Source organism: Falco rusticolus, chromosome 1, assembly GCF_015220075.1.
Source record: "Falco rusticolus isolate bFalRus1 chromosome 1, bFalRus1.pri, whole genome shotgun sequence".
Lineage (NCBI taxonomy): Eukaryota > Metazoa > Chordata > Aves > Falconiformes > Falconidae > Falco > Falco rusticolus.
In genome coordinates, this window is record NC_051187.1 from 31,492,780 (window position 1) to 31,507,794 (window position 15,015).

Here is a 15,015-nt window from a genome sequence, read left to right on the forward strand (position 1 = left end):
AGATTATTAGGACTGGCCATGGGTGGGAAAGTGGCCACTAGATGGAGGAGTGTTCTTAAAAGTAAGGACAGTGCGATGAGATGGGCATAATAGCCGTTTAAATTCACCTGCTTTGACTGGAATTGCTTTGGATGTGTACCGTCAGTAACTCTTCTGTAAGACAAGAGAAACAGTGATGTTTGCCAGTCTCTGGATGTACGTTCTTTTGTTCCTCTGCATCGTTAGTTAGACTAAACAGTTCTGTGTTACTGGGTAATGTTGGTTTTTTCAGTTTGGCAAAGCATAGAGGGCACAGGGGATCTCAGTCCTGCTCTTCAACCTGCATTTTCTGTGGTTTTGGGCAGCCACTTCACTGCTTTACTATGTTGTTTTCCTCCATTATAAAATGCGGTAATGGTGAGCTACCACTGGAAAGCCTAGGTCTGCCAAGAATGCTTTCTCAAAGTGCAAACTCTTTATTTTTTTCCCCAAGAATTTTGGCGAAAACAACTAATAAGTTTTTAATGCTGCAAATGAAAATGTAATTCATGACAAAGCCTTTATCCTCAGGGTTGGCTAGAGTTGTAGATTCTTTTTTTGTTTTTGCCAGACTGCCTGTTACATCAGTAGATGTTATCTATACATTAAGAATAAATGATACAGATGGTTTTATACTTAAAGGCTTCAGTAAGATCCTAAATAATTACATGCTTCAAAAACTGGAATTTGATTTCAGAGAAGGAAATTTTATAACTGTCTTAAATAGGAATTTTTACTTTACAAAGAAAACCTGCAAGGTTTGGAATTGAATTTAATACACTGGATGCTTCTTTTTAATAACTTAAATCATTCTTTGCAGTTTTATAGTCATGTGGCTTTGACTGGGAAGACTATGAATGCCACAATTCAAAAATTACACTGTGAATTTGAGTAGCTGAAATAGTCATAGCAGTAGAATGGTAAAGGAGAACAGCATAGACTGAGCTAATTTTATTTATGCAGAATCGAAGAATGAAGCATATTTCAGAACAAAAACGAAGGTATAATATCAAGATTGGTTTCAGCACTCTGAACAGCTTGGTTTCAGCCAACTCCAAATTGGTAAGTAATTTGCTAGCAGTAACAGTTTAATAAGGAATATAAGAAAAAGCCGTTCTAAAAAGATTTGTTAATAGATTTAATCTCTTCACTGTTGACTGAGAACGCCAGTCAGTCAGTCAGTGAAGATATATGAACTGAGGGACTTGGAAAGGGAATGGTGATAAATCCATGGCTTACAGTCAAGAGAGTGCGTGAAAGTGCTTCAACTTTTGGACACTGTTGTTCTGATGCAGCTTCAAACATTGCACAAGTCTTGTCTGATGGGATGCTGCAGCTTTAAAGCCAACCGGGAAAAAAGCAAAACAGATCTTTGTAATCCTTGCTCTAGGGACCCCAGTAATGAACATTTTTGTTACACTTGCAGCATAAGATGACTTTGCATTTACTGTTATGTCATCTTTCTTATGCCATACTGGCTTTTTATACCCATTCTGGATGGCTTCTGGTCCCCATAGCTGGACTTAAAAAAGCTGTGGTCCAGCCAGTATTTGTAAGCTTATTCTGCCTGAACCATGAGCCAGCTGGAAGCCGGAGGGATGCTGCTGGTACAGTGCTGGGCCTAGCTTAATATACCTTGATGTTTGACCTGAGCTAATATACCCACCTGTGAGCACAACTTGTTAGCTTAGGCTTCGTGCCTTGCTAACCACAGCTGTGCTGCGTTTGGTCAGCTGAGAGCATGGCAGAGCAACCTTGTGTGCCTGCAGGTACTGTTGAAACACGTCAGTGAGCCAAGGGAGGAACAAAAAAGACCAGTGAAATTTCTAAAACTTTCTCCACTGATGAGAACTTTACCTCCCAGGAGGAGTCAAGAGCCTGGCCAGTTCAGATGATTTTGAAAATCCCTGTAGGAACCTTTACATTTAGCATCACCCTGCTGCCTTTAAGAATTTGGCTGTGTGCCCACAGCCTTGCAAATGTTCTCAGGGCTTTCCCTGCACACACACACACCCCGCCCCCCGTCTTTTGTGCATAGATTTAGAGAGAAAAGAAATCTCAACTGACCTCTCATTGTCAAATGACTTTATCCAAATTAAGAACGTATTCTGGCTACACTGGTTAACTTAATTCACTAAATTGAAATCAAATTAATTGAAACAGACTTGTCTGCACAACAAAATTCTGAATGTCCTTTAAATCCTTTAAATTTGAAACATGGAAAATATGAAAGCTTACTATGGAGCATGTTGATTTGTTTACATGATTTATATCATTTTATACATTTAGGCCATCAGTTGTCAGAATTTCACTTACTGACTTGGATAGCCTATGTGAAGGGTAATCAGTTTTGAAAACTCAGCTTTAGTAAAATGTTGGATTAACTTATTTCTCATATACAGGGTTTTTTAATTTGTTCCTCAAAACTAAAGAGTAGTTAAAAAAAGATCTGAGACATTGTTTCTATCTTCTTTGGTGATAGCTAGGCTGTGTTACCTTCTGTTTAATAACTTCAGGTTTTCCAAACTGAACAATCTATATTGCCAGCTTCAAACAATGCTTCTAACAGCATTATAAATCTATCGGCAGATGTAGCACATCCTTCAGTACTTAAGTAAGAATTGCAAATATTTTTAAGAGTGTAGGTAATGAAATAAAAAATCTTAAATTACTAGAATGCTTCTTTCAACAAATTAGCAAAAATGTAATTTGAAAGAAAACAACCGCTGCAACCACATTTCTCTGTAGCAGTGTGCTAACAGAAGTCAGAGAAATGAAGTTTAGTATTATCTTAAATGTTTCACTCTGCCTATCTGTGTGCTTTATCTGCTTTGGCACACAGCAAAGGAAACTTAAGCAAAGGTGCTGAAATGCTTTTCTGGGTGTTACAGCAAGTTAGGGGCAAACTCATCAGTTTAGCTTTGTTCCAGAAAGTGAGCTCTATGTTTGTGTTTGGTCTAGATCAGCCATGCAATCACGCTCCAGAAAACAGTAGAATATATCTCTAAACTACAGCAGGAAAGAACACAGATTCAAGAGGAATCCAGGCGCCTTCGGGAAGAAATCGAGGAGCTAAACGCTACCATCATGTGAGATTTGGGGAGTTTTCTGTAATGAAGCAAAGCAGCTTGAATGTTGCTTTGGCTAACAACAGGGAATATTTGTCTCAGGTGTCATGCCAAACGACAGATGGGTATTGAACGGTAGTAGAGTTGCTACCAACTGCCAAACAAAAAGCATGGTTGCTGTGGGATGGGGTTGGTAGTCAACCATGTGGATTCAGCAAGCTCTGAGCATGAATGCACAACATCAGGTCAGTTAGAATAATTCTGAGAAGCAGCCAGTGATGACTTTTTTTTAAAGCTATGCTCACTGGGTGATCAAACACTTACTCTTCTTGATGGCTTTGCTGCAGTTTTCTTTCCAAATGCAGTCGATTTTTGTAGGAAAATATAGCTGAGTGCATATGACACAGGACTTGGAATGAAGGAGCTTGCTGCTAGCTGAACATAGCTCTGATATGTCACTTCACCTTCCTGGTGCCTCAGTTTCCTTTGGGGGTTTACAGTAGTTAGGCACTATGGCAAAGCATGCTGAGAACCCCAGTGGTTTTTCTTTCATCTACAGAAGTATTAGGCTGAGGCTTTATGTTAGACTTATCAGCAAATCAAAATATTTTTATTTTTCTTTAAAGGGTTGATGACATTTCTTTGGTTTTATTTTAGATTGATCTGTTTCTTAAGACTCTCTGTGCCTTTTTCCTTTGTAACATTGCTCAGGAGTAACTGTAAATTTTTCCTTGGCTCCTGGTGGGCCTAATTGGATGTCAAAGCCTACTTTGTTCTATGTTATACTTTGTTTTCAGTTTTGTTGCTTGTAATAAGAAGTGTGTAGCAACTGGAGGCATTGCTGTGCTGCAAAATTGATGGGAAAACAGTATGTATTCCTGGCTATGTTACATTCGGGGGGGGGAGGTGGGGGGGTCATGTGCTGGGAAGCCAACTCAGTCAGGGTTACACACTTTTCTTTCGCTATAACTTAGTCTGGAAAAGAAGTGTGTCTTTTCTGGCGGGGCTTCTGACCTTAGAACATCTTCTTCTCAGTTCTTGTCAACAGCAGCTCCCTGCTACCGGCATTCCCATAACACCACAAAGATTTGACCACATGAGGAGGATGTTTGATGAGTATGTGAGAAGCAGGACCCTGCAGAACTGGAAGTTTTGGATTGTATCCTTTTGTATCAACTTGCTGAATTGAGATTTGGTACTAACATATTTAGACCCAAGAGTTCTGGATTCCGATGCTGTGACTTTAAGCCGGGTTATTCAGATAACATATGTTTTCAGTTTTCATTCCCATCTGTATGTAGATATGAATCCTTGCCCTATAGGTGGTCATGGGGCAGAGCTTGTTCACCTTAAAGCATGGAAGGTAACTTGAAAGTAAAATGCAATGCAAAGGCAAGGTTTTCTTGGTGGGTTATTGTGCTGCAAGAAATGTTTAATGATCTGCTTCTGTAACGGTAGCTCTTATAATCTTGGGAAAATGGAACAGAGAATAACATTTTGGCAGAAAAAAATTATTACAAACAATTGCTGAAGCTGTTGCAGTTTTAAAGATTTGCAAGTTTCTCTTTTTTTCCCCTCTTGTATTTTCTTCTTTCTTTTTTTAGTTTTCTGTTTGTCTTTTGTTACAACAGCAAAACAACTTAGTTTCTCTTTGCTTCTCTGATGCTAGCAGCTATGTTTGTAAGTGAATCATCATGCAGGGGGTTGAAAGACGCAAACAGAATGAAACCAAATTAGCTGTGTTTGTGCTGAGCTGTATAGACTTAACTAGTTTGGATCAAACATTATTAGCTTGAGTCAGTTCAGGGATATTAGTAGTCAGCAATGAGAAGTAGTGTTAAACTTCCCTTTTCCCATTAAACTTCATATGTTCATATGCATATTTATTTATTTATTAAAATATGTATTTATTTGCACTTTATATTTTGTATGTCTGTGTTCTGTGCTGGCTATTTCCCTCTAACTACCTGGATTGTATGAGTATATATGTGCCTGCTTGTGGACGCATGAAGTACAGCATTTTTAATACTTTGATAAGTGAAAATGCTTTATTTGTTGTTTCCTGGTTTATGTTGGCCCTACAAAGACACTCCCCCTTTTAGCATCCTTTTAGGAAACAGTTCTTAGCAAGGTCTCACAGAGTCTCTGATAACTTAGAGCTGGTGTAACTGTGGAACCTGTGGATTCTACAGCACTATTAACTCTGGAACAATTTCAAGTGAATTACAAAAGCAGAAGTCTTTTAAGATAAAAATGAAAATTGTTATTTAAAGACAACTCCAGACAGGCTTGTTGATTGGATAGCGTGATTATTTTGTGCTGCTCCAAGATGTTGAATAGCTTCAGAATTTGGAAGTGAGACACTTCTAGAAAGTGGCAGATGTTATTAGGGATGAAGATGCAATTTTGGGTAACTGAATTTTGTAGTGTTGGGGGAAGGACAAAGGCTTTTGTAGCTGGTGGAAGAGGAGGTTGACAGGCAAAGTAACGTTCCCAAACTTGCCTTCACAAATCAGGATGTAACTGTGATGGAACAGTTGTTATAACAGCTGGATTGAATCCTTAACACATGCTGACATATTTCAGAATGTCTTGCAATAAAAGCTGACAAGGCCCAGGGGTGAGTGCTAATAATAAAAAAAATCTCCTCCTCATGAAATGACTGTAAGAGGGGGAAGGGCAGTTTTCATTACAAATTTGAAAGTATAGTTTCTGTTGCATATAGGAGGGAAATGAGTAATCTGGTCTTGGGCTACTAGAGATAACCCAAGAATAGAATACTCTTGACTATTAAAATATAGATAGTATCAATAGACTATCAATACTATGTTGTTCTTCCAGTTACTCTGCGAGTCTATAAGGGCATGTAAATCCCTTCAAGAATTCCAGGCAACTGTTAGACCTGTCTTGGTTGTCAGCCACAGTGAGAAAGATGGGGGTGTATGACAATGCTGAGATTGGTCTGGGCCATATTCTCACATGCTGCTGACTGTAGTCAGGAAATCTCATCAGGAGTGACATGGTAAAACCTCAGATTCTGAGCCTTCAGATGAGCTTTATCATCCAACCAGCTTCTGAAATAAATGTACTTGTAAGCTGGAATCTACTTCGTGAATTAATGTGGCAACATTATAACAAACTGTTTTGAGTTCAGATATTCCAGGAAAGCTCATCTGAAGACCTGGGAGCTGGGGCCAACTGAGGCTTGTGGTGGTGCTCTGTACGTTTTCATACACTACAGACTAAGAATTCTGTCTGCTCCTTCTCTGCCGGGAAGGTTATTGCCAACTCCAGGCCCATCCTTCCACTCTGTGACAATAGAGAGCTGAAAGGAAAGCCTGACAGTCCTCAGCTTGCTACTGGTCTGGTCCACATAGATGCAGATCAGCAAGTCTGGTCCTTGGTGTGGGAGTCCTTGCCACACCACTGATCGTCTCTGAGAATATGCTTATGTACTTTGAGGTCTTTGTTTAGCTGCAGTAGCAGAGAACTTGAGTGCTGAAAAATCTGCTTGAGAAATTGGCTGAATGCTTTTACTGCTGGCCTGTGCTGGACTCACTATTGCCAGGCCAGACTCATCAAAGGACTCTACCTCAGATGCATCTGTGGTGTGCTGTGCTAAGTGATATGGTCACACCAAAGCTTCAGTATCCTTTTGCTATGAAAGCATCAGGGTTGTATGAAAAAGGTGGCAATGAAGAAATCGGACGACTTACATGTACATAGAAATGTCAGATACACATGCACTTACAACAGGGCCACAGTGCAGTTGGTTTGTAGGAGATCAGGTGAGTTGTATAGGGATTTTGTAAGAAATAATGAGTATCACTGGGAACTGAGGTTCACTTTTCCTCTGTCTTAGTGTTACAGATTTCAAAAAATAGTTTTTGAAATGTTGCAGTCCCTCTATAGTTGAAGTCCATTTAGAAGGCTGCTGTTGCCTCTGCAGACTGAGCTGTAGTAGCCTTTCCCATGCTTCGAACTCCTCCTTTGTTGTCTCCCTTAACATTTGATGGTTTGCAGTTCAGCATTATTATTAAGCCATTGTTTGAGTCCTTCAATGGGATGGTTTCCACAGCAAGCTTTAAGGATCTGGATCAAACTGCAATGGCCTGGTTGGATCAACACTGTTCTCTTCCTCTTCTGAGGCCAGGCAAGTGAAGTTCTATCCAGCATTTATTCCAGATCATAGGAAGTGAGACATTATATATATACCATTTCTTGAAAGTCACAGGATGACAAACAAAGCACATGATGCTGAATATGACTTCCAGTTCCTTTTTATTATCTCAGTGGAAAAATAAGAACCTCTTTTGACTGTGAAGATGCTTGGTTACATGCTTAACAGTGAACACAAAAAACACCCAAATTGTTGAATGTAGATACTAGAATTTAAACAGTCTCAAGCTGCATTAAAATTTCAAATACTCGAATTGCTGTAAGTTTGGCAGTGTGATTTCTTTCTCGCTATGAAGGAAGACTTCAGAGATTTGTGTTCAGCTTTGAAATGACCTTCTGTTTGGGCATGATTGCTCGAGCTTTTCCCCTTGCAATTCAGCAAGTATTTACATTGATAACTGCTGAGTGGTGCTTTCTTTTGTAGAATTAGTAAGCGTTTTGGCTTGTTTCGTTGAGTTTTTTAAAGTTCTAGATCTCCATTCCTCGTTCCCTGAGCACAGTTCCTGCATGTCTGTTGTTTATTGCCATCACCGTGTGTGGAGGTCTGCATGTTTTGCAGAAGTATTTCCATAATTCTGTCATGTGTAACAGCCTTGCATACTATGCTGCATGGATCTGTTTGCAGTCAGACTCGTGGTTTTGCTTCATACTTTTCTGACTCTTTTTTTATAGTGGTACTGAACGCACTCCGGCATCTAAGTACGACCACCTCAATTCTGTCAGATCCATCGTGCCTGCCAGAGCAAGCCGTTGAGGCAGTTAACAAGATGAACAAAACAGCTGGCGAAACCTAACCAAAGACAATGAGTTGCTTATACAAGGGGTGGAGAACCAGCCAGCCTGGTAGCCTGGCAAGTCTCCTGTCAGTTGGTGCACTTTAGAAAGAATTCTCTCCATCACCCGAGATGTTGTTCAGGACATCTGGCTTTGCCTTCAGAATATGTGGAAGTTGTCAAAACGTTTTGATTCCTCTTCAGTGCTGTGCTGTACTCCGTTAAGTGAGAAAACACCAAGCTCAGGTAAATTTAGCAGGTTTGAGTCCTGCAGGCAGCAATATATCTCCATCAATGCAGCATGCATCTATATGCAACAAACCTATTTCTATGAAACAGCTTCAACTACTAAGTTCTCTGAAGTGTAAATCTTGTACGCCAAGGGATGTTCTCTTAAAGGAGAATTATACTTTCAATTTTGTGAAACAGAATGTGCTTTTTATTTTGTTTTCTGGTATTCAGTTCCATTTGTTTTACTTGAAAAGTGAAAATTGTTAAAAACAGGATCATATTAAAAACCAAAGGAGAAGAAAAATCTGTCAATGATGTCAACTTGTGGCAAAAATACTAGAAATAAAATCTCAGGCTATGTTTTGTGTATTTTTGTTTTAATGAGTGTATCATTGCATATGATCGGTTTCAAGACATGCTTTATTTTCTAGTAAATAAAGTAGCTGATTTTTATTATTTTTCCTGATATAGCCATTGCACATGAGTAGCAGGCTGTGCAGTAAGTGCAAGAAAGCAGTTTTAGATTGCATAATTCTGCAATTAGGATAGACCATGTATTTCATACCCAATTAATCTATGAACTGTTTTCTTGCACTTTGCAGAGTTCAGCTGCCTTCCTCATAAAATGTGCACATATAAAACACATCCATAGATAAATATTGTAGTGCTTCAGAGACAAGAATTGAGTTTGTAATGTTAAGAAATTGGCTTTTTTGTTTTCTCAGAAACTATATCAAACCACATGGACTTGTAGTCAGTTCTTTGCTGCTTCGTCTTTTTTGATTTTTCTTTTTGTCTTCTATCTGAAAAACCTGAAGGACTTCGCTAAGTTTGGTCTGTATAGGAACAGTATGTTCAACGTGAATTATAAAACATATAAAAATGTTTCAAACCTGAAATACTGCATAACATTTTTCTGCGACAGTCTCGGCGAGTACTGTGCTCTCCTGCAGATAAACTTAGGCCTTGTTACAGCAGTGACAGCCTGTTCGTCCTGGGACAGTGCTGAGATACTCATTCCAGCTGACTGTTCATAGTCTGGAATGATCCTGTGACCCTTGTGATTCCACTCATTGCTTGATTCTGGTTCCTAAGAGCTATGCAAACTGTGGGTAACATTTCCCTTGTACCTCCTCTGAGTAGTTTTCCTCCAGTTCCGAGAGCTGGCTGCCTGGAGGCGATTAGCAAGCTATGACAGAGCTAAAATGAGGAGCAGCTAAAACATTTGGGCATTGAACGTGCTGAAATGGGGTCTGTAGGTTCTCCTTTGGGGGACACAGCTTTTTTCAGCATTGTCCTCAGTCTTCTCTTGGTGGGCTGAAGTTTAAAAGAAACAATAGGCCTGGGGAGTAGGACTAAGCATGGGGAATATTTTTTCTTTCAACTTTGTCCTGAGATTTTGCAGCTAATGGCTTTCATCGCAGAGTTCCTTTAGGTGTGAGTAGGACTGTAGCAAGAAGAAAAGCAGGAAAGGTTAACCCCGGGGTCCTCTCCCTGAGCAGAGGGTACTGTGAGTTGAGGAGCTGGGGGCTGAAGGGGACTGCTGGGGGAGACAGGAGCCAAAGGGGAAGACAAAATGGCATGATCTAAGTAGCAACACGCCTTTCTGTAGCTGTGCAGACAAATGACGAGATGTTCTCTCGTTTTTCTTTTATTTTTTTCCCCCAGTAGATCTGTCATATCATTTCAGGTTTGTGGCACATGTGAAAACCTGTGTCCCCGTGAAAGAACCAACAAGAATCCAGGCTTCAGCTAAGGAATAGTTTGTTGAAATAGTGTATAAAGGTTGTCATAGTAATTAAATAGTAAGTAGATTTCCTGGAGGGATCCATATCTAGGTCTTTCGTATGTAATATTGTAATCAGTTAAGCAATGTTCTTTGGGATGCATCTGGATAAAAAGCATTGAATAAGTGTAAATTCTTTTTTTAAATTAGCGCTTTAAATCCTCCCATTTTTTATCATTGATTGTGAACTTGATTCCAGTAAAGTCATTTAACACTGTGATTAGCTGGGGAGTGTCCCTCAAGTTTTTTACTGGATTATCTCATTGAGATGCGTAGTATACTATACCTACATGCATATTTGCATGTTAAAAATATGTATCCAGTTTTCTAGAAAGAAACCAGTAGGCAACTTGTCCAAGAACAGAATCACTCCTGTGTTTGCTGTACTTTTCAGATTAACAAATTCTGTAATGCGTGCAGTGTGGTCTCTTGCTTGTCAGGCAGTGATTGTGCTTGATTTTTACCGTTACCAGTATCAATGACATCTCAGTTCTCACTGAATGGATTTGGAAGCTGAAAGGGACCCTAAAGGAATAGGGAGGAGGTAGTGTGACTGAACTGCTAAAAATTTTGTTCATTTGCAGTTTTTATCTGGATGTGGATGGAAAAACTGCTTATTGCACCATGAGCTGGTTACAATTGGAGGGAAAGTCCTTATTTTAATAACTTGTGGTGGAGAAACAAGCTCATAGCACTATGAAAAGACTGCAAATCTTAACATAGTAAAGAGAAATAAGTCAGAGATTGCTTACTTAAGCAAGAGTGTAGGAGGGAGGGAAGGAAAAGTGAAAAGATGCTTTCCAGGTAGTGCAATTACCAGAAATGATGTGGCTGCTTTTGAAGCAGTGATTCAGTGTATTGGTGTCACCCTATTATTGCAAATCAGAGCTGGTTTTATCAGTCAGCCTTGTGAGAGGTGTGATTTCACTTCATTTGGAAACATGGGAGGAAAAAGCTGGTTTATGTCCCACATATGCACAGTAGAACTGCTGAGGATTGGTATGAAAAGAGATCGACCACGTTTGTATTGATGTCTGCATAGTGTTCCACTTTGGCTTATATTTGAACTCCTTTGTCTATCTTGCCTCTCGAGGAGTCTAAATACTGTATTTCTTTTTTAAAAAAAAAAAAAAAAAAAGTTTGGTAACACTTTCTCCCCTAATTTAAGCAGTCTAATTTCCTCAATGTCACCAAAGTATACTTCAGCAAACAAAACACACAGTGCCTGTAGTCTACACAGAGTTGCAGATGATGCACATCTGTCTTCAGTGTATTGGTGCTAAACTTTCAAAGAATCTCCATGTAATTGAACACCAGTTATATTCCGTCAAATCCAACACATTTCACTTGATAAAGGAGCGGGTAGGTAAAATTTTTATGGCTTGTGATATGCACAAAGTCAAACTGAGGTTGTCTGGTGGTTCCTTCCGATCTTGAACTCTGTTAATCAGTATATTGCGGATGGCCCCCAGCCCAAACAAATTTGGGAGGACTTGTGCGTTACCTGGTGTAGCTGTTAGGCTTGAACGGCGCTCCCTGTTAGCGGGAGTGAGTGGTGAAAGTCTAGGAGCAAACTAGAACTGAAGGAATTCATGGGTAGTAGGAACAGAGACAAGTGGATGCTTCATCTTGACAGTCTGATCGCTGCACAAAACCAAAGGATTCTTGATTAATACCATTTGACCTAATTGGCATGTTCTTCCATGCTTTTCTAGACCCTTTGGGAAGACTTTCTTGAAGAGAGGCTTACTAGAATGTTTCCATCTGTGCCTTAGATCTTGGCATTAGTGTGTGCATTTGATTTACCTGAAGTCATACATTCTTCCCCCTGGTACAATGCTATGTGGAAAATTCAGTGAATTGACGAAAGGGGGGCTTCCCTGGGTTTTAAGAGGTTTTTATCTGCGTGGCATTATTGTGTCCCACTGAAACTGAAATTGTGAGAAACCGTGTGTGTGTGTGTGTGTATGGGAAAAATTGCGTCTTTCCTGCTGACCTCACCATCCTCTGCTCCCAAGTGCACAAGCACATACACCCACATGTACATACTGTCATACCACAAGTTTGACAGAAACCCATTAAATATGCAAATGCTGAAATCTCTAAATCTGGCTTGAAAAGACAAAGGGCTGTCACATTGCATTGAAAAATAGCATCCCTTTACTTTGCATATTCAGAGTTTTTTTACATTCTCTTGAGAGTGTGTGTGTACACGTATGGTAGAGGTGATGGGGCAGGTCATACTTTGTTTTGTTTGCTTTTAAAGCCCAGAACTCCTTGAGAACAGGAGAGGGAAGCTCACTGCAGAAATGTTCAGTAAGATAATGCTTCTGTGTACAAATTACTTGAAAGCTATTTCACTTCCTCTGTTCCTGGAGTGGATAATTCTTGCCTTGATGTTGCCAACTAGAAGATACTGCTGAAAATAGAATGGGTTGTTCGCTATTTCGACCTTTTTCTTTCTTTCCTTTTTTGTTCTTTCCCACCTTTATTGCATGGGAAAACACCGGAAATCAGAAGGCTGATGATACCTGGTTTAGGTGCTTTGGGGATTCAGTCAGTCCACTAATCCTTGGAGGACTATAGACAACTGTTGATGACTTTTAGGAGGTTTGTTTTGATTATGTGAGATAACAGGAGTTTTCCTGTTACTCCTTCTCAATTTATACGCTTGAGTTTCGGAGGAGATCGTTTGTTTGGGTGGTTTGTTTTTTTTTCTTTCAGAGGGCTCCAATATTGTTCCCATAACATCAGTAAAGGCCTCAAGTTTCCTTTCGTTTCATCCATGGTTGGATTTCATGCTTATTTACTGCATTAGAGCAGAAGTGGTAGTACTGAATTGTAGCTTGATCCGTAAAACTTGATTCAGTTACGACAAAACACATCTTGGGTATATAATAGAATGAATGACTTTCTAGCCATTGCCTGAACTGCTTTTATATCTGGACTTTTCCAACATGAATAAGATTTTGAATCAAAAGATATCAATGTTAGGAACAAGGCTTTTAATTAACAGTACAATGAATAAGTTGCTCTCTTTCTTCTTCTAACCTTGTATTTAAGTGTTTTCAGTGAATGGAGTTCATTCTTGTTAAAAAAAAAAAAGGCAAAAAGAAAATAAATAAAGCTTGGAGGTATGAGGACTTCAGGTTGTGCTCTTGCTTTGCATAGGTTTCCTGTTCTGTTGCATGACACAACTTCTGTTGTGCTGTTGATATGTAGCACTTTTCAGTAGGTCTGTTAAATTGTGCAATGCATTTTTTTTATATTGACAACCAAAACAATAAAGGTTATTTTTTGGAAGAAAGTGGTTGTAATGCCTTTATTTTCTAACTGAATGTGGGGAAACGGTAAGTGGAATTGTTCCTGAACGGGCACCAGCACCTGCCATCCTTTTTGCAACTCTGAAAGATGACAAGGGATCATTTCCCCATTTAGCAGTGCTGAAGTTACCCGCTGAGATTTGTGTGTTTGGCTTTCCCATTGCAAGGCTCATGTCCTCTGCTGCGTTCTGAAGCTTGGGCTCCTCTTAAGAAGCTCAGTGCATCCTTGGGCCTTGGCTGAAAGAATCATCTGACTCTGAGCTTACTTGGAGCTTACAGGTGATTTCTTTTTCTCATGCACTGGCCACCAGGCTGTGTTTGCTCTCTGCTGCATTGTTCCCTGTCTCTCCAGAGGAAACATGATCCAGATTAGCAAAAATTGAAAATTACCTTCTGTAGTCAGCTCTGCTCTCCTTCACCGAAGCAGCTTTGAGACTGGGGATGAACAGGTGGGCTGAGGTATCATCTCCACAGGTCCAGGTGTCTGCAGAGTGTACATTTTTCTTCACCCTCAATAACCAGTGAGCTTGCTCTTTCACATTTTGCATAACAGTTTTCCAAATGGATTGAAGTTCTGATGTGTTCCTAAGGTGATCAGAACCTTGTTGTTAATGATACTAAGCATAACAGTGAGAGCAAGCTCCTTCAACAAAACTAAACAGGCAAACATCTCTATTTCTGCATTTACTTCTAACAGGCTAGTAATTCAAAGGTAGCCCTGGTATTTCTCCAAGAAACAAAAAACTCTGGAGCCTGTAGGGGCTGCGCCAGTGCCTTGAGCCCTGATGGTCCTATTTTCTTGCCAGCTTGGATGTGGGGTTCTTGGCTGACATGCTGCCTGGATAGGGGACAGAGCAGCACTGAGGTTGGATAACACGGTATTCCCATGGAACTGATGTCAGTGTTCAGTACTGAGCTGCCAAAGTGCATTTAAAAAAAAATGAAATGACATTTCATCTTTGCCTGCAATGAATAATTTTTGGTTTTCCTTGGCAGGACACTTCAGTTCTGTGCTTCAGTTATTGCCTCACTGGTATATTGGATTTTCTTGCATAGTGGAAGCAGCATTGGGTGACTGAGACTCTAGGTGAAGCGAAAGGTAATAGATGAGTGAAAAGAGGGATTTTATTTTGACTCATTGCACAAGAATAAATGCTGGTTAATCTCCTCCTAGTGACTGATGGCTTTGACATAATACAGCTTATGAGAACTTTTGATGAGTCAGGCCTGCGGTTCCAGGAGAAGGTACAGAAATTTTCTAACTGTGTGCATTTTTTTTTTTTAAATATCTCTAGCTTAATGTCACCTAAAGCATTCTGGTGGGGAGGCAGCGAGTAACAGTGCTGTTTAAACAGCAATAAACCAGCCTGACTTTACTCTCAACCAAGCACTGGAGGTGGCCAGTGTCACTGCAGTGATGCTATCAAACCTGTCTGGGAGGAAGCTGCGGCGGCAGAGCTGTTTCTAGTGCTCTAGAAACACTACTGATGTATGTTGATTTTTGGGGTGATTTCAGTGAGGCTGGTGTAACTAGCTGATGTGCCAAAAGACATTTATAGAAATGGCTTATTTTTGTGGCTGATTTTGCTAACCCTATGCTCTATGGAAATTACACCAAATGAAATCACTGCTGTAAG

At 39.9% G+C, this 15,015-nt stretch overlaps 1 protein-coding gene across 3 annotated transcripts in view; it reads left to right on the forward strand.

Moving 5' to 3' along the window:
• The window catches only part of LOC119142484 (MLX interacting protein), a 53,551-nt gene extending 40,189 nt beyond the window's left edge, over window positions 1-13,362 (forward strand). For 2 of the 3 annotated variants that reach the window (XM_037375479.1, XM_037375480.1), the window contains 5 exons: window positions 982-1,080; window positions 2,980-3,107; window positions 4,122-4,245; window positions 7,110-7,239; window positions 7,938-13,362. In XM_037375479.1, coding sequence (XP_037231376.1) covers window positions 982-1,080; window positions 2,980-3,107; window positions 4,122-4,245; window positions 7,110-7,239; window positions 7,938-8,059 — 603 coding nt within the window. In that variant the 3' untranslated portion in view covers window positions 8,060-13,362. Of the gene's footprint in view, window positions 1-981; window positions 1,081-2,979; window positions 3,108-4,121; window positions 4,246-7,109; window positions 7,240-7,937 lie in introns of those variants that run through there. The other variant, XR_005102296.1, reaches the window with a different exon arrangement.
• The last annotated feature ends 1,653 nt before the right edge of the window (window positions 13,363-15,015 follow it).